At 46.5% G+C, this 20,337-nt stretch overlaps 1 protein-coding gene across 7 annotated transcripts in view; it reads left to right on the top strand.

Moving 5' to 3' along the window:
* The window catches only part of ASTN2 (astrotactin 2), an 828,204-nt gene that overhangs the window by 574,825 nt on the left and 233,042 nt on the right, over positions 1–20,337 (top strand). For all 7 annotated transcript variants that reach the window (XM_023628756.2, XM_023628754.2, XM_070251110.1 and 4 more), the window contains one exon: positions 16,869–16,993. In XM_023628756.2, the coding sequence (XP_023484524.1) occupies positions 16,869–16,993 (125 nt within the window). The remainder of the gene's footprint in view (positions 1–16,868; positions 16,994–20,337) is intronic.

The raw sequence follows: 20,337 nt of genomic DNA, 5'->3' as shown, positions 1-20,337 counted from the left end.
TTGACAAATGCATAATGTCATGTATCCATCATTACAGTATCATACAAAATAGTTTCACTGTCCTGAAAGTCCCCTGTGGCACCGGTTCAGTCCTCCGTCTCTCTCTCTGAACTCCTAGCAACCACTGTTCTTTTCACTGTCTCCGTAGCTTTGACTTTTTCGGAATGTCATGTAGTTGCAATCATACAGTATGTAGCCTTTTCAGACTGGCTGCCTTCATGTAGCAATATGCATTTAAAGTTCTTCCATGTCTTTTCGTGGTTTGATAGCTCATTTAGTTTTATTGCTGAGGCCTCTCCCATTTTATAGATGTCCCACAGTTTCTTCATCCAATCACCTATTGAAGGATAACTTGGTTGTTCCCAAGTTTTGTCAAGTATGAATAAGGCTGCCGTAAACATTCATGGGTAGGGTTTTCCATTCATTTGGGTCAATATCAAGGAGCACAATTGCTGAATTTTGTAGTAAGGCTGTGTTCAGCTTTGTAAGAAACTGCCAAACGATCTTCCAAAGTGGCTGTGGCGTTTCGCCTTCCCACCAGCAATGAACTCTTCCTGCTGCTCCACATCCTCATCAGCATTTGGTCTTGTTAGTGTTCTGGATTTTAGCCATTCTAAGTATTGTGTAGTGGTATTTCATTGTTGTTTAATTTGCAATTCCAGAATGACATGTGTTGAGCATCTATTCATATACTTATTTACTATCTGTATATCTTTTCTACTGAAGGGTCTGTTCAACTCTTTTGCCCCTTTTTAAATCTGTTTTCTTGTTTTCTTATTGTGGAATTTTAAATGTTCTCTGTATAATTTGGATACAAGTCTTTTTTCAGATACGTGTTTTGCAAACATTTTCTCCCATTCTGTGGCTTATCTTTTCATTCTCTTAACAGTGGTTTTCACAAAGCACAAGTTTTTAATTTTAATAAAGTCCAACTTACCTTTTTTTTCCCTTAATGGATCATGCTTTTGCTATTGTATTTAAAAACACATTGCCAAACTCAAGATCACCATGATTTTCTCCTATGTTATCTTCTAGAAGTTTTATAATTTTGTGCTTTACATTTGAGTCTATGATCCCTTTTGTGTCAATTGTTATGAAAAGTGTAGTTTTTTTGGTTTTTTTGCATGTGGATGTCTATTTTTTCCAACTCCATTTGTTGAAAAGACTCCTTTCTCCATTGAATTGCCTTTGCTTCTTTGTCAAGGATTAGTTGGCTAGATTTGTGTGGGTCTGTTTCTGCCTTCTCTGTTCCCCGGCCTATTTGTCTGTTATTTCAGGACCACACTGTCTTGATTACTGTTGCTTTATAACAGGTCTTAAAATCGGGTAACGCCAGCTCTCTGACTTTTTCTCCTTCAATTTTGTGTTGGCTATTCTGGGTCTTTGGCCTATCCTGATAAACTTTAGAATTAGTTTGTCTGTCTGTGTGAAATAACTTATTGGGGTTTTGATTGGGATTGCATTGAATCTATAGATCCACTTGGGAAGAACTGATATTGAACATGAACATGAAAGATCTTTCCATTTATTTAGATCTTTGATTTCTTTCATCGGAGCTTTGTAGTTTTCCTCATATAGATCTTAGGCATATTTTGGTAGATTTGTACCTAAGTATTTCATTTTTTTTGGTGCCAGTGTAAATGGTGCTGTGTTTTTAATTCCAAATTCCAATTGTTCATTGCTGGCATATAGGAAAGAATTTGACTTTTGTATATTAACCTTGCATCCTGTAAAATTGCTGTAATTTTTTGTTGTTGCTATTCATTCTTTGGGATTTTCTACTGTATATTATTTTTTAAAAACCCAAATCACATTCCAATCAATAATAATAATAATAACAGTAGTTATCATTACAGAGTGCACAGAATGTGTGCTATACTGCATGCATCATCTCATTTAATTCCACAACAACTTACAATCACCAGTACCATTACTTAGTCCCTATTACAAATGAGGAAACTGAAGTTTAGTTAGGTATGACAGTTTATCCAATGTTGCAAAAAGCACAGGCAAGACTTAAACCTGATCCTTCTAACTAGGAAATAAATAATAACCATAGTCACAGTAACAACCACACGGTTAAATATACACCAGGCTATTTATATTCATGCCCCTTTTGATCTTCATCACTAAGTCTATAAAGGTAGGTACTATTATGATCCTTATTTTACAAATCAGGTAACTGAAGCCCCTGAAATTAAGTAACATGCTCAGGATCACACACCCAGTAAGAGAGGAGTTGAAGATGCATTCTCAGCGCATGTGGGTAGGGTTACTACACACAAAGCTGAGGCTCAGCATGCCCATGTGATTGCTTATGACAACATGACCAGTAACTAACAAGGCTGGAAGCTAGATGCTGGGTCTTAGAAACTGGCTTAAATTACATTTTGGTGTCACATTTGAAAAGACCAAAAATTGCGTTCATTAGTTGGATTTTTGTTTTCCTAGGCCCCTTTTAAGTCTTAACATCCACCGTTTTTAAGGAACGCTTATAAACCTTTTCCAACTATCCTATAACAGTGTGCATACTTCACCTTGGTTATGATGTTAGCTGGCTAGTGTCCACACTAGCTAGGTTCTGGATTTGGCGGCAACTGATGTCAGATCTGTTGGAACTGAGAAAGAAGGGATATGAGAGATGGTCAGGGCTCCTCATTAGTCTAGTGTTGCAGAAAGCACGTGCAAAGAGTGCTGCTTTTCTACTGCCTTTGGGTGTTTTCTTCCTCCATTGCTAATGACTAATGAAAAAGAGAGAAAGAGGAGAGAGAGCGAACAAGAAAGCAATTGCTATTAGATTTTCTTCTATGGCAGCAGGTTTCTCATTTTGCAAAGCTCATTAGAGGTAGCTATATGGAAAGACTTCCACGGAGCCCCGGGGAGAATGGGAAAGACAAAAGGGAAGAAAAAACGTTCAGAGACATGACTCCAGCCACAAATTCACACCAGAATCAGCTGTCCCTAAGCCACATGCATATTCGGATTCTAAAGTGCACCCCATGGCTTGGTTTTAACTGTTAACATAAAAAAAAATTCTCCCTCTCTAACTACTACCAGGAATGAAGTTATAAATGCACTGATGCTGTGTGGTCAGTTAAAATGTGGCTTTGATTTTTCCTCTCTGTTGCTTTAAGTTAGGAGTTTTGAAGCATCTTTTTCCTTGAATTTGGAGTCCAACCTACTGGAGGTTCAGTTTCACAAAGAGTTTTGAGCATCTTCTATGTTCCTAATGCTTTGTTGGGAGCTGGAGAAGGAGAGAAAAGACACAATTAGATCCTGCTCCCAACGTGGGGGAAATAGACACTGCCACAACAACTTCAGTGCGTGCTGGGGTAGGAAGAGAGGTGTTCAATGTATGGTGCTGGGAGCATTGCCTTCAGCATTGACAACCCTCCTAGAGGTCAGGAGTAGGGTATGAGGTTAGGAAAGAATCAAATCCACCGGCAGAAAAAAGAATCCCATGATCTAAAGAAAAGAAGTGCAAATTAGTCACCACCTGTCCTAAGTTCTTGTTAAAGCTCTATCATGTGACTTGGACAAGCTGTGTATGCTGCCTGGAAAGGGGGAAAAGAAAAGATTTTGAGGTCCATTCCAGATCTAAAATTTGCGTCTTTCTTCTTCCTAGTCAAGACAGGCTTTTTGAGAATGTGGAATAAAACCACGCTAAAGCAGTGCTGTCTGCAGCAGCCATGGCTGGCATTGACCGACAGCCTGTGATTCTCAGGCTTCTGCTAAGCAATTCCTAGTATGGGCTCTTTTCATCTTTACAGCAAGTATGGGAGGCAAGGATGATGATTATTCTCATTTTTCTGATGAGCAAAGCAAAGCCCAGAAAAGGTTCAGTGATCTCTCCAACCAGAACCACACAGGGGATGGGAGGTGGAACCAGGATGCAAATCCAGGTGTGTCTGGCTGCAAAGACAGCTTCAAAAAAGGTAGGAAAGAAGACACGAGTCCCTCATGGGAAACTCCCTCCTAGCCCTCTATGCTAAAGCCATTTGGGGACACCTATACAAGACCAAGAAAAGACCCCAGGGCTGAAAAGGTCCCCAGAGATGAGAAGTGACTTGCTCAAGGCCACACAGCAAGTTAGCAGCACTGCTTTGCAAAACTGGCTCCCTGTCCATGGCAAGGCTGAGCGTGCATGTGGAATGGAGAGAGCACCCACTAGGATCTAGGGAGTCTAGAGCCTGAGTCCTTGCATGCATTTGGTAAATGCTTTTTTGCCTCTACTCTGTGTCCGCTGTTATGCTAGACCCTTGAGACGCAGACGTGGACGGCAGTATGGGATGGAGGGGCCCTGAGAACAGAGAATGTCTTGAGCACCAGAAGATGAAGATCCTAATTGAACTTGAAACATTTTTAAAGGTACAGGGGTATTGGTTTCTGCCCTTGACTGTGGTAGAGTAAGCAGCTAGACCCTTCAAGGATAGAGAGAGGTAGACTGGAGCCTGCAGTCAGGGGCTGGGGCTGGAGAGAGAGCTCCAGGCCAAGCAGTGTCCCTCGCTCAGAGGCTCAGCTGCCATTGACCAGGAAATTCTTCACTCCGACCCTGCAGAGCTGTGGAAGGAGTCGGACTTAAGGCTTGAATCTCTTTCGGCTGCATCGGGGTGTGATCTAGGTCAAGGCCATGTTTCCTCATCAAATCTCATTTATAGCATCTGAAAAACAGAGATAATGATAATACTTGGTCAGAAAAATGCAGACGTTGGACCTAGTGATGTCGAACTTTCCCCACCCCCAGCTCTAAAGTTTTATCTCAGGGTGTCAGGGCTTTGATTTCTTCCCTTGAGAACTGGAGGGAAAAGTTCAGGAAGATGCTCCAGAGGCCACAGTGACAGCAACTCGGCTTGTTCCCAGTGTTATGACAGGATGAGGAATCCTGGTGCTGACACACACAGGCGAGGAGATGGAGGGTGAAGTGAGTGCGGAGGAGATAATGTTTCTCTAGCCTGCAATTTCTTTCAATTTCAGGGATCGCAATTACCAGGGCAGGAGTTAGTAATGGCCATGCCCAGAATGCCTAAGTGAGTTTTGGTGCCACTGGTGAAAGCTGTTTTGCATTTAGAGAGGGAAGCCATGTGCATTGTGTAACCCAGGTGTCACATTGTGTGTGTGTGTTCATGCACACCTGTGTATGCATGAGGGGGAGCGGGAGAGAGAAAGACGGGTGTAAGCGTGTCAGAGAAGTGGATGGTGGAGTGGGGCGGACAGCTCTGATTCAATAGCTAGGTGACCCTAGGAAAGTAATCTTAGCTCACTGAGCCCCGGTTTCCTCATTCCCGTCATCAAGATAGCAATACCTACTTTGCAAGATTGTTAGAAGGGTTACGTAGTCTGTTCAGGTTACTGTAGCAAAATACTGCAGACTTGGGGGACTAAACAACATTTGTTTCTCACAGTTCTGGAGGCTGGAAAGTCCAAGATCAAGACTCTGGCATATCCAGTGTCTGGTGAGGATCCTCTGCCTGGTTCATAGATGGCACCTTTCCTCACTTGGTGGAAGGGACAAGGAGCTCTCTGGGTCTGTTCTATAAGGGTGTTAATCCCATTCATAAGGCCCTCATGACCCAAGCACCCCACAGAGTCTGTACCTCCAGACACCATCACATTGGGGATTAGGTTTCAGCATATGAATTTTGGGGGGACACAAACATCCAATCTGCAGCAAGAAAGAAAGCCTGTGGAATGCCTAACACATGGTATGCATTCAATAATGGGCGATGAGTGTTGTTAACATGGGCGTCCATCTGGGACATTCAACCAGCACTGGTCTTTTGAATGAGTCAACCTTTAATTTTCAGCATTTCACTTAGGGGCAAAATTAAACATCTGTGGCATATTTTTGTATAGTTTTTAAGAACATTATAGTTAGACTGTTCCAAGTCCAGCTTACTAGTTCTGTGCACTTAACCTTTTTATACTTCTGCTCCCTCATTAAAAAAAGATTAGAGTACTTACCTTGCAGAGTTGTTGTGAGTGTGAAATGAGATATGTGCAAAGCCCTTAGAATAATGTCCAGCACGTTGTAAACAATCAATAGATATTAGCTTTAAAAATGATACCCGTTATTCTGTGTGCTAGATCTCTAGGGAAGAAAGGGAAAGATGAGAAGGGAGGTGGAGATGTGCAAGGCCCCCCAGGAGAGAGAAGGCAGTGCTGCAGCTGAGCAGAGTGTCTCCCCTACATTTCCGTCCAGCTAGGAAGCATTCTTTCATGCACTCAGTAAGCACTTATTGAGCCCAGAGTGTGTGCTTCAGCCACCGTGTTGGGGCTGGATGCACAGGAGTGAATAAGACAGACATGGTCCTTGCCCTCTAGTGCTCTTGGTCCAGTGCGAGAGACAGCGAGTGACTGGGCCCAAAAGTCCAGTGTGAAAATGCTAGGATAGGGAAAGGATGGGTACTATGAAAACCCAGAGAAGGGGCATTGAACCCTCAAATGAAGGGAGAGGAATCAACAAACTCCTAGAGTGTGGTAGGCAGAATAATGGCCCCCAAGATATCCATTTTAATTTTAATTGCTGGACTCTGTAAATAAATTACCTTCCCTGGCAAAAGGGGATTAAGGGTGCAGGTGGAAATTAAATTGCTAATCAGCTGAATTTGAGATAAGGAGATTATCCTGGATTATCCAGGGGGTCCCAATGTAATCCTAAGGGTCCTTAAAGTGGAAGAAGGAGGCAGGAGAGGAGGTCAGAGTGATGTGATTCGAGAAACACTTGACTTGCCTTGGCTGGCTTTGAAGATGGAGCCAAGGAATGTGAACAGCCTCGGAAAGCTGGAAAAGGCAAAGAAATGAATTCTCTAGAGCATCCAGAAAGCCTTGATTCTAGCCCAGAAACCATGTCAGACTTCTGACCCCCAGAACTATAAGATAAGCTTATGTTGTCTTAAACCACTCATTTTGCAGTGATTTGTTATGGCAGCAACAGAACACTAATACATGGAGCCAATGAAATATTTGAGTTAGGACTGTCATTTTGGGCAATCATTCTGGCTGCAGGATGGAAAACAAATTGGAGGGGCAAAGCCGAATGGAGAGAGCATGGTTAACAGGCTGTTGTTGTCCCTGGGAGAGGGGATGATGGCCTAAACCAGAACAGACAGCTGTTATGTGCTTTGTCTGCACCAGACCTAGAAATCAGAGTGTGCAGATGCGGAGGGCTCAGAGGGGAATTAGCTAAATGGATCGCTGTAACCAAGAGCTATAGAGTCTGGATGGGAGAAAGACTGCAGAGAACAGCCATACCTGACAGAGTCGGGTGATCTTGAGATCAGAGTCAAAGTCAAGTGCTGTGGAAGCAGAAGGACATTCTTTCCAAAGAAGGGGCTCAGGGATGGCTTCCTGGAGGAGACGACTTCATGAGATCTGTCCAAGAGGGCTCAGAGGAGGTTGCAAAGAAGAATCAGAGGCAGGGCCTGCTTTGAAGGAGTCCACAGTGTAGAGGCGAGGTCAGGCAGGCGAAGTGTCATTCTTACTATCTTTGAGAACATGCACACGGGAGCAGCTCTGGGTTGGAAATCAAGAATATAGATTGGTAGCCAATCCTGCAAACAAAGAAGTAAACAAAATCCAGGAGCCTTTCAATAAGTCACTTCTCTGCCCTGCCTCTGTCTCCTCTCTCAGCATTTCTGTGAGCATCGGCTGAGATAAGACTGGCCCTATATGCATGGGCCACTCTCTAGCCAATGAAGCGACTTTGCATCCATGATTCTTGAAACAGCCTGGAAGATAGGGGTCATGAGTGTCTTCTGCTGAAGAGATGGCAACCCTGAGAGCCTCTGTCTGGGAGGTGGTCGAGCTTGCATGAGATGCTAGACGTTTAGTTTGAGATCTGACCATCTTCCTGCAGGTCTCACACATAGCAGTTTAACTGAGATCGGATGACAGCTGGCAGAGGCAGAATGGAGGTCAAGGACTTCTGTGGTGGGCCAAGGCACACTGGTCTGTTCTCTGGCCATGGTCAATGAAAACAAGTGGTGTCTAGAGGTCTCTGGTGCTTAGTAATAAGGGAATCTGGGGGAGATGGGCCCCTGGAGTCAGCACTGCCCAACATACCCCAACACTCTTCCAACCCCCTCCACATGCAACTGATGATGGAGACCAGCAAGTTCTACTTCCTGAGTCTGTCTCAAATCTGTGCCTCTGCGTAGATTCGGTCACACAACCACTCCATCCTTGGTTGGGTTGCTGCCAGACCTTGTAAGTGGTTTCCTCCCTCCAGCCATGTTCCTTTTCTAGTCCATCCTCCACCCTGCAGCCAGGCAATCTTTCTAAGGCTCCAGTCAGACAGTATTGCTCTCCTGCTTAAAACCCTAGAATGAGTCGCCTTGCCCTCAGAATAAAGCCCACATTTCTCAGCATCTCTTAGAAGACTTGTGAGCTCTGATCCATACCTGCCCCTCTCCAGCCCCTCTTTGCCTCTTACTCAATGCTTTTACATCTTGAATCTTAGCTTCTTTCAATTTTCAGAATGTGCCATGTGAGTGTACTGTCTTCAATTTCTCTCTTTCTCTTTCTCACACACACACACGCACACACATACACAACACACACACACCCCTTTGGACTTTCCCACATGCTAGTCTTTCTGCCTGGACCCCACCACCACCTCTCTTCCCTGCTCTCTCCCTGGATAAACCTTCCAATAGGTCAAGACTCACCTCCTCCAGGGAGCCTTCCTGACCTTCCTAGTCTGTAAGTGCCCTCCCCGTACTCTCTTTGTCTCTGAACCTCCCTGTGGACCTTTATCACTCTAATGTGTAGCTGTTTCTTTATACAGGAAAGGTTCAAAGATCTTTACTGCAATTCAGCTATACAAAACACCATATTCTTCTTTATTTTCTACAGCTGACATAATCTTTCCCTCAAGTTTCTATTCTACTGATGGCAAAAAAAAGTATTTCAACTTGTCAATTAGGGATACAGAACAACCTCTTTAGGGTAACTATTTAGTCCATTGAAGGTGAACTCCCCACCAACCAACCCCGTCTTTCCCTTCCCTGGTAGTCTCCCCTCACCTCTACCTGGCCGCGGGGTGCCGGTGGGTGCTGACGATGTTGGAACACATGTTGTCTGCTGGATTGCTGCTGGTGACCACTGTGTGATTTCTTGTTTGAGCTTGGCTCTTGGCCCTTGCACTGGTGTTCACTGTGATATGGGTCATCTTGGGCAGGCTTTTGAGACGGGCAACAAGTCAAATCCACTGCTGAAGGCCAAAGTCACAAGGTTCCCACACTCTGAAGGTCCCTTGTTCTAATCTCAGCCCTCATTCCCCATCCATGCCTCCACGGGAGCATGGGGGATATACCAGGAAGTCTTGTCAGCTTTATTCTCTCTACCCTGTGGATGTGGGACTTGATGGGGTGACTTCCACCGACTTCTTGCTCACCTACTGCTGCCCTCTTTCCGGAGCTCCCACTGGCTTGTTGGATAAAGGGGTTCACAAGTCCCCAGACTATGCTTGATCTGGGGGAGCAAACCTCATTGTTGCTGCACGCCTGCCCTGGGAATTTCCCCAAACCCTTGCTAGTACGTAAGTATTCGTTGACACTGCCCTGGAGGTTGGGGTGAGTGGGGAGGAGGGATTGACTTCCAAAAGGCCAGAAGGAGGGTCGTTGGCTCTCGAGTGTGAACACAGCATCCAGGCCTCTCTTCTCTGCAATCCCTCCCAGAACTAGTGGCAGAAAGAAGGGTTTTCTCCTTCCTTTTCCTGTCTGGTGGGAACTCCTCTGAGGTCATAACCTGTACCATCTGTCGATTAAAATAAGACACTAAGATCTGAGTTGGGCAGGTCTGGCTTTGATATAGGAGGGAACATTCACTCCCAGCACAGACTGCCTTTCGAAACTATTGTGTAGCTCAAGACACTACAAAGTCGGCTTTGAGATGCAAAGCTGAGCGGTGACCCTCTTTCTTTTCTGGATGGTATTTGCTCTTCTACCCAAGGGATGGGTGCCTTTGATGGAGCAGGTGGGGCGCCACAGACAAATAGGATTTCTGGGAATGAAAAATGCTTCATTTTAACATTTTCAAAACCATTATTCACCTTGCACACATTGGCACACATATGTGGGAAGCATTTGTGCACATGTGTCTCCTACTAGGCTGTGGGCAACTTGAGGACAGAGAATGTCTATTTCATCACTGTATTCCCAATGCCTGGTACATAATAGTGAAAATTTGTTGAATGAATTGATGAAAGGTTGAATGAAAAGATGACTAAGTCTCAAGTGCTTGAGCGGTGGACTTAAATGGAGACCTATAAATTAAGAAACAGATTGCAGGAGGACAACGTTTCTGTTCCTCAAGAAGGGCACAGCTTGAGGGTAGGCATGGACAAGTGTCAGCATCAGTTTAATCACCACCAGACCCTATAGACTCCAGTGCCTACAAAATCTAGCCCAATGACTCTCAATCTGGGGTTAGGAGAAACACATATTTTATATCAGGTGCCCACCTCTCCCAGTTCCAGAGGTAGGGAGTGGCTTCCCCAAACCAACAGCCAGGCAGTGACAGAGCCAAGATGAGCCAAGGTCTCCCAATTCCTTGATCACAGAGGAAGCCAAAGTCACCTCTCACTTGGCAGAAAGGCTCAGTTTAGTGGGAGGCGAGGGATGGGGATGGTTTAAACCAGGGGAGATGTCCTCTTTGGTGTTAGGAATTCGACACCCTTCTTTTAGGAGGCTATGGGCAGCCCAGGAGAGTTCCCTGCAAACTCAACAGCTTGCAGACCAAGGCTCCTAGTTTTCCCTCCACTAAGAAAGGCTGCAGACAGTGCTGGCTGGCTCTGGGATGATTTACTTCCCTGAAATACCTCAATTTAAATGCTAATTTTCCCAGAACTGAGGGGTGATCGGCTGTTGCATGCTGGTGGCTGTGTATTAATGTGTCCAAAACACTCACACATATTCTTAAATGGGGATGGGATGCTGGCAGAGTGGGGTGGGGGGGGGATGCAGGGGAGAGTCGGGGAGGAAGCTAGCTTCCTTTGCTTGTTGTTCTCATCAGCATGGCTGATCAGAGGAAAGCTGGACCAGGCACATCTTCTGTGGAAATGCTCTGTAGGTTGGCATCACTTAGAGGTCACATGCAGGTGGCATGGAGCGATGCTTCGAGGAGCTTGTACCATGAGCAGGCCTTGTGCTGTGCTCTTTGAGAGTCTCAAAGAGATTCAGAATCTGGTGTGAGATTCAGGAAAAGGAACTAGCATTAAGGATAACTTTACATGAATCCTCCTCCCTACTCTTTGAAGTTAAATTCATTACTCCCATTTTACAGATGAAGTCACTAAGGCTCATAAAATGCAAGTGACCTCCCCAAGGTCACACAGCCAGAATTTGGATCGATGTCTGTCTGGCTTCTGAACCCATGTCCTTTCTACCACCAGATCCCAAGACTGCTTCTGGAATCTAATCACAAATAAAGTGCATGAGGGAAAAGTGATGGGAAAGATTTATTACATCTGGGGAAAACTGAAACGGTTTCATGGAAGAAGGGGTTTTTTTAACTGGGCCTCTCGCTTCCTGCTGGTCTTCCTCACCCCTGCCCATTCCCCGTACCTCTACCCCAGTGTGCATGCACACACATGCACATATGCTCACCAAGAGTGGGAGGTCTGACCTACTCCTGCTTAGGGAGAAGACCTTTCCCATCTGGTTCTCACTAGCTCGGAAGGGCCCCTGGCCCCTGTCTGACCTCCACGGGAGCCAGGGTGTCTGCATACTTAGGAAGTTAGAAGAAGAAAGTAGGGTTTTGAAGCTTCTTGTGGATGAGCTGGAATTTTAGACTAGACTCCCCAACATCCCTCAGATTCTGAAGCATACTGCGACCCTGTGACAAGAGATCAGAAAGAACTCTATCAAAGGATGTAGGTTATACACACATTACCTTTGTCTCTGAGTTTCTTTCCTTTGTTTCTTCAACAAATGTTCATTGAGCACCTACTTTGCATGCAATTCATACTGTGCTAGGTGCTGGGGAGGCAGCCGTGAGTGGCATGGGCATAGTCTTGGCCCCCATGGAGCTCACAGTCTAGTGGGAGAGGTAGGGTTCACATAAAGTCCCCATGAGCACATCTTTGTTTAGGAACTGTGAAGCTCTTCATGGAAGCAAAGAGCAAGATGCTATGAGAGAGTGTAACAGGAGAGCTGATCCTGGCAAGGTTTCTCAAAGGTGGGGAAAAAATGTGTGGTCCGAATGATAAGTAGGAGTTGGCCAGGTACAGGGGGTGGGGGGCAAGAGCTTTCCAGAGAGAGGGCAAATCCTAAGTGGTATCCTTTGTAGGAAGTGAGTATGTGCCATAAGAGGAACTTAAGGCCAATCAGTGCAGCTGGAGAACAGTGGGCAGGGGCAGTGGCTCAAACAACGAGCCACTGGAGTGGCAGGGGCTGGATTGTGAAGGCCTTTAGACTTTCCTACAGCGCTTGCATTCTCTCCTGGTCTTCATGAATGGAGACACCCTCCTTGATTTCCCGCTGCGGCAGCCCTGGTATGCAGAACAGTCCTTGGAACATGGGAGACTCTGATAACTGTGGAATGAATGAGACCTCTCCTTCCCAGAGTCCTCCTGAGTCCCCAGGACCCGGGATCCACTGTTTTAAAATTTTGATTAATTGTTTCCGTGTAATGTCAATCAAGATTCAACTATTTTTCTAGATATTTGGGGGGACATGTTTGTCTAAAGAAACTGTGGCACTGTCGCTATTTGAAATACAACATCTGATTGTGCACCCGCATACAGACATGCACATGTAGCCACATCCTTGGGCCCAAAAGCACACCCCTCTCTGTCAATAAACAACAGAACTGCCTGGTCTCAGGTTGTCCCAGAGATCAAGAGGACTGGCGTTGCACTGATCCACTGAGCGTGTGCTTACCAAGTGCTGGGCACTGAGCTAGGAGCCAGATCGGCTACAGGTGGTCTTGGCCACTGCCACCTGGTTGGACAAGTTCCTTAATTTCTTTGAGCATCCATTTCTTCATCTGCAGGATGGGAATAATAATAGTAGTTGTCTCATAGAGTAGTTCTTGTGTGGTTAAAATACACACAAACACACACACACACATACACATACACTCATATATCTTGGCACACTACCTAGAACATAGCTGATGACCAACAAATATGATCAATAAATAAATATTGCTCATTCTTCTTCCTATCTTCCTAATATTAGGATTGGTTAGTTACCTGGTAGTTTTTACCACACAGGCACATGCATACGCACATGCACATGAGCACTGAGAATCTGAATTCGGTGTCTGACCAACTGAGTTTAAGCCAGCACCCCGCCAGCCTCCCCGTCATCTTTGCCAGGTGGGTGGATTCTGAAGCTGCTGTCTGGGTTCCATCTGAGGTTCTCAGCACAGCGGAACTTTCCCAGCGACTGCTGTTCCTGTAATGTTTGGCCTCCCGTGAGAGCTGATTGATGAGAAGGCCCTGGGCGCCCTCTGCTGGCAGAGGCCACGCAGAACTTGTGGCCATCACCCAGGTGGCCATCAAAGGGACCAGTCCTGAGGGACTGTCCTTGGTCCTTGGTCTTTGCTGTTGTTGTCTTGTCATTCCCTGCTTCATCCTTGGCTCCCTCCCTCCCAGCCTTCCGCACTGGCCTGCAAACTTCCACCCTCCCAACTTCTCCCTCCTTCTCATGCTCTTCCTCAAGATCCTGCCTGCTTCCTGGAAGCTCAGGGGAAAAGCTTCCTCCAAGAAAGGGGACCATGAGCCAGGCCCTTGGCCATCCTGAGGTTGCCCGCTGTGCTGCCTCCCGTGGTTCCTTCAGGGTCAGATTTGTCAGAGCCAAGCCCGGCTTAACCAGAGGACAGATGGCTTGGAGAAGACGGACGTGAATGGAAAGGGTGATCCTGTCTCTCTTCCTCTGCAATTCTAAAAACGTTGGCAGAGAAGATTCGAAATGGAGACCCCCCAGGTGGTAAAGTGAAAAAAAGATAAGCTTGCCTTCAGATCCCTTTTCCTAAGTACACCTGGTGTATAAGTCCTGGGAAGTCGCTTCACGTCTTGGAGCCTCCGTTACCCCGTTGGTTGCATAGGGAGTATACTCGTGTCCATCTCCTGGCATTGGAGTGAGGACTGGTGAGGTCACATAGAGAATAGAGTACCTGCTTGGTGGTCAAGTCATCATGAGCAGCAGAGCCCTTTTCCCAGCTCAGTGCACCCATGGGTGCAGAGGCTCTTCCAGCTTTGACAGTCCCTGCATGCCATGGGCAGGCCCTTCAGCGCTCTGCACCTGACCAATGATGACGAGTGTGGCTCTGGGGCAAGATGGCCTAGCATCTCCAGTTGCTTTGTGCTTCAGCTTTCCAATCTCTAAACTGGGGGTCTTTACGGCACCTACTTCATAGAGTTGGGTGAGGACTAATGCTAAGTCCTGGGAACAGTGCCTAGTGCACAGCAAGTGCTCAGTAAAGGCTATTATTATCATTGTGATCACCATTTCACTAAGGCAGGCTGAATAGCTTTTATGACGCCTGTTTTACAGATGAGAAAACTGAGGTTTGAATGCTTTGCTAGGATGAGGTGTGGGCAGAACTGGAGCCCAGGCTTCAGAGCCGTCATCACTTCTCAGCCTTGCCATCCCCTACCCATAAAACAAGTGCTTGGGTCTCATGGGAGAAGGGTTCCAGAAGCATCCAGCCCACCCAGAATTCCTGATGGCCGGGCCCCACTGACTCTTCTGAATGGCTAATTCGTTGTCTCCCAGTTAGTCTGGGAAGATGCAGCGGACAGGGGAGAATGCAGTCTCTCTCTGCATCCCTAGCATCCAGCTCAGGGCTCACCCCGAGTGTGTGCTCAGCACGTGATAGTCAAGTGAGCAGGGCATGGGGACACCTCTCCACCCCGCTGTATCTTTGAGAGCAGATCTGTATCACCAGAGGCCACCTTACAAGCAAGACAAGAGGAAATTTAGTTCCTTAGACTCTGGCAAGTGTTATGTGCTGCTTGGGGCACTTACATTGCCCCTGGCAGGCTGTCTTTTTCTATTCACATTGCTGTTCCACATGCCCATGTTTGCAGACACATCACAGGCCAACCACAAACACCTAGGCAGGAGCCATGATCACAGGCACACATGGAGCTGTAAACCAGTACAGCTCCATAGACAGGGGCACACTGACACAGACAAACAAAATAGCATGCTTAATTGTACAAGGGTGGACCTAGAACCTTACCATCATGGACATATGTCCCCGCGCAGACAGTCCCAGGCCCAGTGGCTCACCTCCCCAGATTCATAGTCAGACAGGCTGGGGTTCAAATCCCAACTCTTCTCAAATCCCAACTCATTTTTTCTTGTCTGTAAAATAAAGATAATCATAACTGTTTTGTGGGTTGATGTGAAGATGTAATGATAAAATGGATGTAAAGTGCTTAGCCAGATCCTAGCAAATCATAAGGCTTCAGTAAAAAAATTGTCAGAGACGACGATGATGATGATGATGATAATGACAAAGATGCTGGCGACGTTGGTGATGTTGAAGATGGGGATAATGTCTCCTCCTCTGGGCTCTGATCTTGCTCAGGGATCAGACACGGAGAAGGTGTTCACTAAATGGATGAATCAATGGTGAGCTTCGCAGGTGGCTGGGGGAGTGCGTGGGGACGTGAGGCACAGACAGGAAGTAACCCAGGCCACTGGACGCTTGTATAGCTGGTTTTGAACTGCCCGAGGCCCAGGCTTCAAAGGCATTGCTTTGGCATCACATATTTTCGTTGTCTTCTTTCTGATTTTCATTTCGAGGTTGCCCATTCCAGGTGGCAAAACAAAGCAATAAACATCCGCCTCCCCTTGTTCTCCTCCTCCCCCTCCTCCTCCCTTTCCTCCTCCTCTCCAGATTGTAATTAATGTCTCTGACTCTGAGGGGCTCTGAATACCAAGGGACCTCAAAAGTCAGATTTTAAATATAGAAATGCCCTCGATACCATCCATGCCAAGCGGTTGTCAAGTTTCCTGCTTGCAAACTCCCAGTAACAGGGAGCTCATTACCTCTCTGACAGATCTACCGTCTAGAAGATTGAAGCCTTCCTCCCTGGGATGTGCTATCACCATCCCACCCTCCTTGAGACTATCTTTGTTCAGGATTCAGTCCCCTGCGGTCACACAGAGGTCTGTCTTCTGTTTCCTGGGATGGCCCTGCAGGGAAGGGCTAGAGGCACCACAGAAGTTAGGGCAGAAGAAGAGCACTAGCCTGGGAGTTAGGAGACCGAGTTTGAGTCTAACCCATTGGTTGTCTGTGAGCGAGTCACTCCCCTTCTCCAGGCCTCAGTTTCCCTATGTGTAAAAGAAAGAGTTTGAGCCAAAAGATCTCTTAAGGTCCTTCCACTTTAACAAACACACGTCCGTTCTTTCAAGGCTTCTTTCTCCAGCTTACGCTCGCTCCCTCTTTGTTTAAGCACTCGATGCTTTTCTGAGTTCCCTCCCATCCTGGCTCACCATTGTTATTGCTTCTGCAGGGGGACAGTTAGCAGCCAAATGTACGGTTTATAGAGCATCAGACTGTGTCTTAAGCAATTGGCAGCTTTATGCCATTAAGTGTTTACAGCTACCCTGAGATCTCACTTCATAGACAAGGAGACTGAGGTTCTGAGTGAACCAATAGCTTGCGCGAGACTGTGCAGCTAGGAAGTGGTGGGCCAATATGTGAGCCGCAGCCTGCCAGATTCTAGAGCCTATCATTAGCACCATGTTCTCAGAGGTAGGATTCAGGGAGCCAGAGGCATCATAGCAAGGCCACCCAACCTGTCACAGGTTTCTCTATTCTGACTACAAGCTCCCTGCGCTCCTGCCCTGCAGCCCCCAGCCGCCTCCACTTCCTCGATTTGGCAGTCTCTCTGCTCCTCTCCACAGGGAGAACAACTTCATCAAGGACTTTCCTCAGCTGGCCGACGGGCTGTTGGTGATCCCGCTGCCGGTGGAGGAGCAGTGCCGGGGGGTCCTCTCCGAGCCCCTCCCGGACCTCCAGCTGCTCACTGGTAAGACACACATGCCGGACCCCTCCCCAGCCTCCCTCACTAGGCACCTGGCCTCCAGGTGCATATCCATCCTCAGCACATCCAACGTTGGCCCGGCCAGGCTCCGACTTTGTGAGGGACGGGATGCGAGGGACCTGCCATTTCTCAGGCACCTGCTGTGGGCCCTGCAGAACCAGGAGCTTCCCTGAGACTCCAGACTCTGAGCTGAGGCCAGATTTACTCTCTTAGCAAATTTCTAGTATACAATACAGTATTATTCACTATAGTCACCACGCCCTGCAGTAGATGCCCAGAACTTAGTCATCCCGCGTAACTGAACTGAACTGTTGTACACTTTGAGCAAATCTCCCCATTTCCCGCCTCCCCACCCCATCATCCCACTCTCTGCTTTTATGAGTTCAACTTTTTCAAATCCCACAAAGAAGTGAGATTATGCAGTATTTGTCTTTCTGTGTCTGGCTTATTTCACTAGGTTTATTTTTAAATCATTCTAAAATAAAATCACTGGACCCTTCCCCCCCCCCCACCCAGAAGCCTCTCTCACTTGAAAGCACTTCAGTTACACAGCTTGTTTTTGAACGTGGGTGCTGAGCCATCCTATAGAGTAGCTATTATTTTTCCCATTTTATAGATGAGGAATCTAGACTCAGAGAGGTGAAGGGGCCAGCCCAAGGTCACACAGCAAATGTGCCAGGAACCAGATGCGGTGGCTCTGGGTCTTCTGCCCTTTTCACTCCACTCTGCAGCTCCCGCCCTCCTGCCCTGTCTGTCTGTTACCGAGAAGCTATCTTTTGCAGGCTCTCCTGGGGCTCCAGATTTTCTGTCCCACTTCAGGGTGCCCTTCTGTGCCTCGGCCTCTCCCAGTTCCTCTCCCACCCTTTTCTTGGGGACTTTCCTAAGATGTAAGGCCCCTGGCTCTGCCTTTGTGATACAGTAGTCGGAGGTGTCAGCCTCTGTCCAGGGAGAATGGTCACTCTGATGGATGATGAAGCCGCTTGGATGAGAGGGAAGTTGTCCCCCTGGGAAGACCCTGTGATGTGACAGAGTTAGCTTTGACTCCCTCTCTGTCCCTTGCAAGCTCTTGAGACCCTTGTGCAAATCCTCTAACCTCGGTGAGCCTTTCCTGTAAAGGGGCATGGACAGGGTTGAGAACCCACATGTGCTGAGGGTCTTGTGCAGGTCTGGCACTGTGCATGTGTTAGACATGTGACCCTGCAAGGAGGCTATTGTCCCCTTTTAAACTGGTTCAAGGACTCATTTTAGTCCAAGGCCACAAGGCTAGTCTAGACTTGACTCAGGACTTCAGCCCAGTGGGTCTTGGCTTCAAAGCTGGTGCCATATCCACTCTCCTACCTCACCTTCCTGACCTGTCCTACTTCAAAGAGGGACCCAGATGTAAATCAAATGAAAGCACGGATGTAAAAATGCTTTGTATAATGTGTCTAAAAACTGCTGTGTCTTCTTTAATTTTCATTTTTCATGAAGTGATGAGGAAATCAGGCCTGCAATATCCCTGCTGAGTGACTCTCCTTCTTGGATACCCCCAGTGATGGGGAGTTCACTACCTCTTAAAGGAGACATTGCCATGATCCATGGGGAGGTGCTGTGCTCGAATGGAAAGGACCCTGGATCTGTCACTGACCATTGTGTGTCCTTGGGCAGATTCCCTCTCTGAGCTTCAGTTTCTCCTTCTGAAAAATGGGGTATAACAATTATTTTTCAGGGTGGTGGTGAGAATTGGAGATCATGGGTATCAAATGCTTGGTACGTTGTGGTTCTGGGTTAGTGGTATAAATTGTTAGGATTATTTGTTTTAATTTGAGCATCTTTGGAGGCATCATAATAAAGGAATGCTACATTTCAAGACTTTAAAGAAATTTTTTGATACTCAGAAAACATACCTCCTCCCACCCCAGAGCTTCATTTACCCCTAATCTGTGGGTGGGGCTCTAGGATAGAGTCAGGTAAGATGGGAGTCAGAGATCAGGTAAGGACCAGGGATGAGTTTATGATCAGGAATGAGATGGAAGCGAGGGAATGAGCCAGAAAATAGGTATTTATTGAGAGCATACTATCTGCCAGGATCTTCTAGGCCCGGCAGGAGTGGGACTAATACGGACCATGGCCTCAACCTCAGGAAGCTCACATTCCACTGGAGGAGTTTGTATTCCAGGCTGGAATCCAGGAAGGACCAGGGTTGGGGGAAAGTGTAGGATGGAATGATGACCACTTACAGGGAGGCCCAGGGATGGGGTGAAGGACAGAGAAGATGGCTTTATAAATTTCTTGATAAGCAGGAGAGGTATTATTTCTTTTTCTTCTGGACATCATGCCACCAAGTGAATGGGCTGCGTCAGAATGTTCTGCCTCCCTTTCTTAGGGATGGGCCAAGCCTGCTCTGAATTTGGACGAACACAAAAAGATGAAGCAGAGGCTGCCAGAGCCCTGGTATCTAGTCTTTCTGTGAAAACTGTTTTCTGTGCCCTGACTCGACACATGGCCCTCGTCTTCCTCCCCCACCTGCTGTCCTTCCCTCCGCGGCCTCTGCAGAGAAAGGACAGGACAGGCAGAGCGGATAAACAGAGAGGACATATTTATAACAAAACAACCTCGCTCCAGTAGACATATCTTTGGGGATCATGAATATTTTACTTTAAAATGAAAGCCTCTGAAAAACTATATTATTCCTGAAAAGGCTAAGGAGGAAGAAAAAAAAGAAGTTGACAGTAATGGACAACTTTAATACTGCAGTAATGTCCGGGAAGAAATCGTTTGTCCCGATGAGATTCTCATTTTAATCTTGGTATCAAATATCTCTCTAAGTGCCTCCTCACCAGGGGACAAGAGAAGAGGAGAGAAAATGTGCCTGCCATTTGCAGAGGATACATAACAACAATAATAATAACTGCTGATGTGACTAGCATCTCTTTTTCATATATTTTTTTCCTGATTAGGAAAAACAGGGTTTGCAATGCTTAGAGCAGGAAATGTAGAAAGCGGAAAAGGATATAAATCAGAAAACAAGAATCTTTTAGACACCCACCACCCAAAGTTAACCACTTGCAAACATTGCCTTGTGTTTTTTGTCCTTTGCTTATTTTGTGCCTCTACCTGTGTTTCGCAGAGTGCATTCTATGGAACCTGAGTTCCAGTGATCTCTTTGTAAAAACAGGGTTCCTTAGTCAAAGAACTTTGAGAAATGTTGCACACCTCCTTCATGGAGCTTTAAAAAGCCTATTAATTGATTGAAGGTGCTGAGAAATTACACAGTTTTTGAAAAATCTTGTTCAACTTTGTTTAGCTAGTGTTCCTCAGTCTTACTTGAAACAAGAACCTTTTATCTA

The sequence above is a fragment of the Equus caballus genome, chromosome 25, assembly GCF_041296265.1.
Source record: "Equus caballus isolate H_3958 breed thoroughbred chromosome 25, TB-T2T, whole genome shotgun sequence".
Taxonomy (NCBI): Eukaryota; Metazoa; Chordata; class Mammalia; order Perissodactyla; family Equidae; genus Equus; species Equus caballus.
This window is presented reverse-complemented; position numbering and strand designations above follow the sequence as displayed.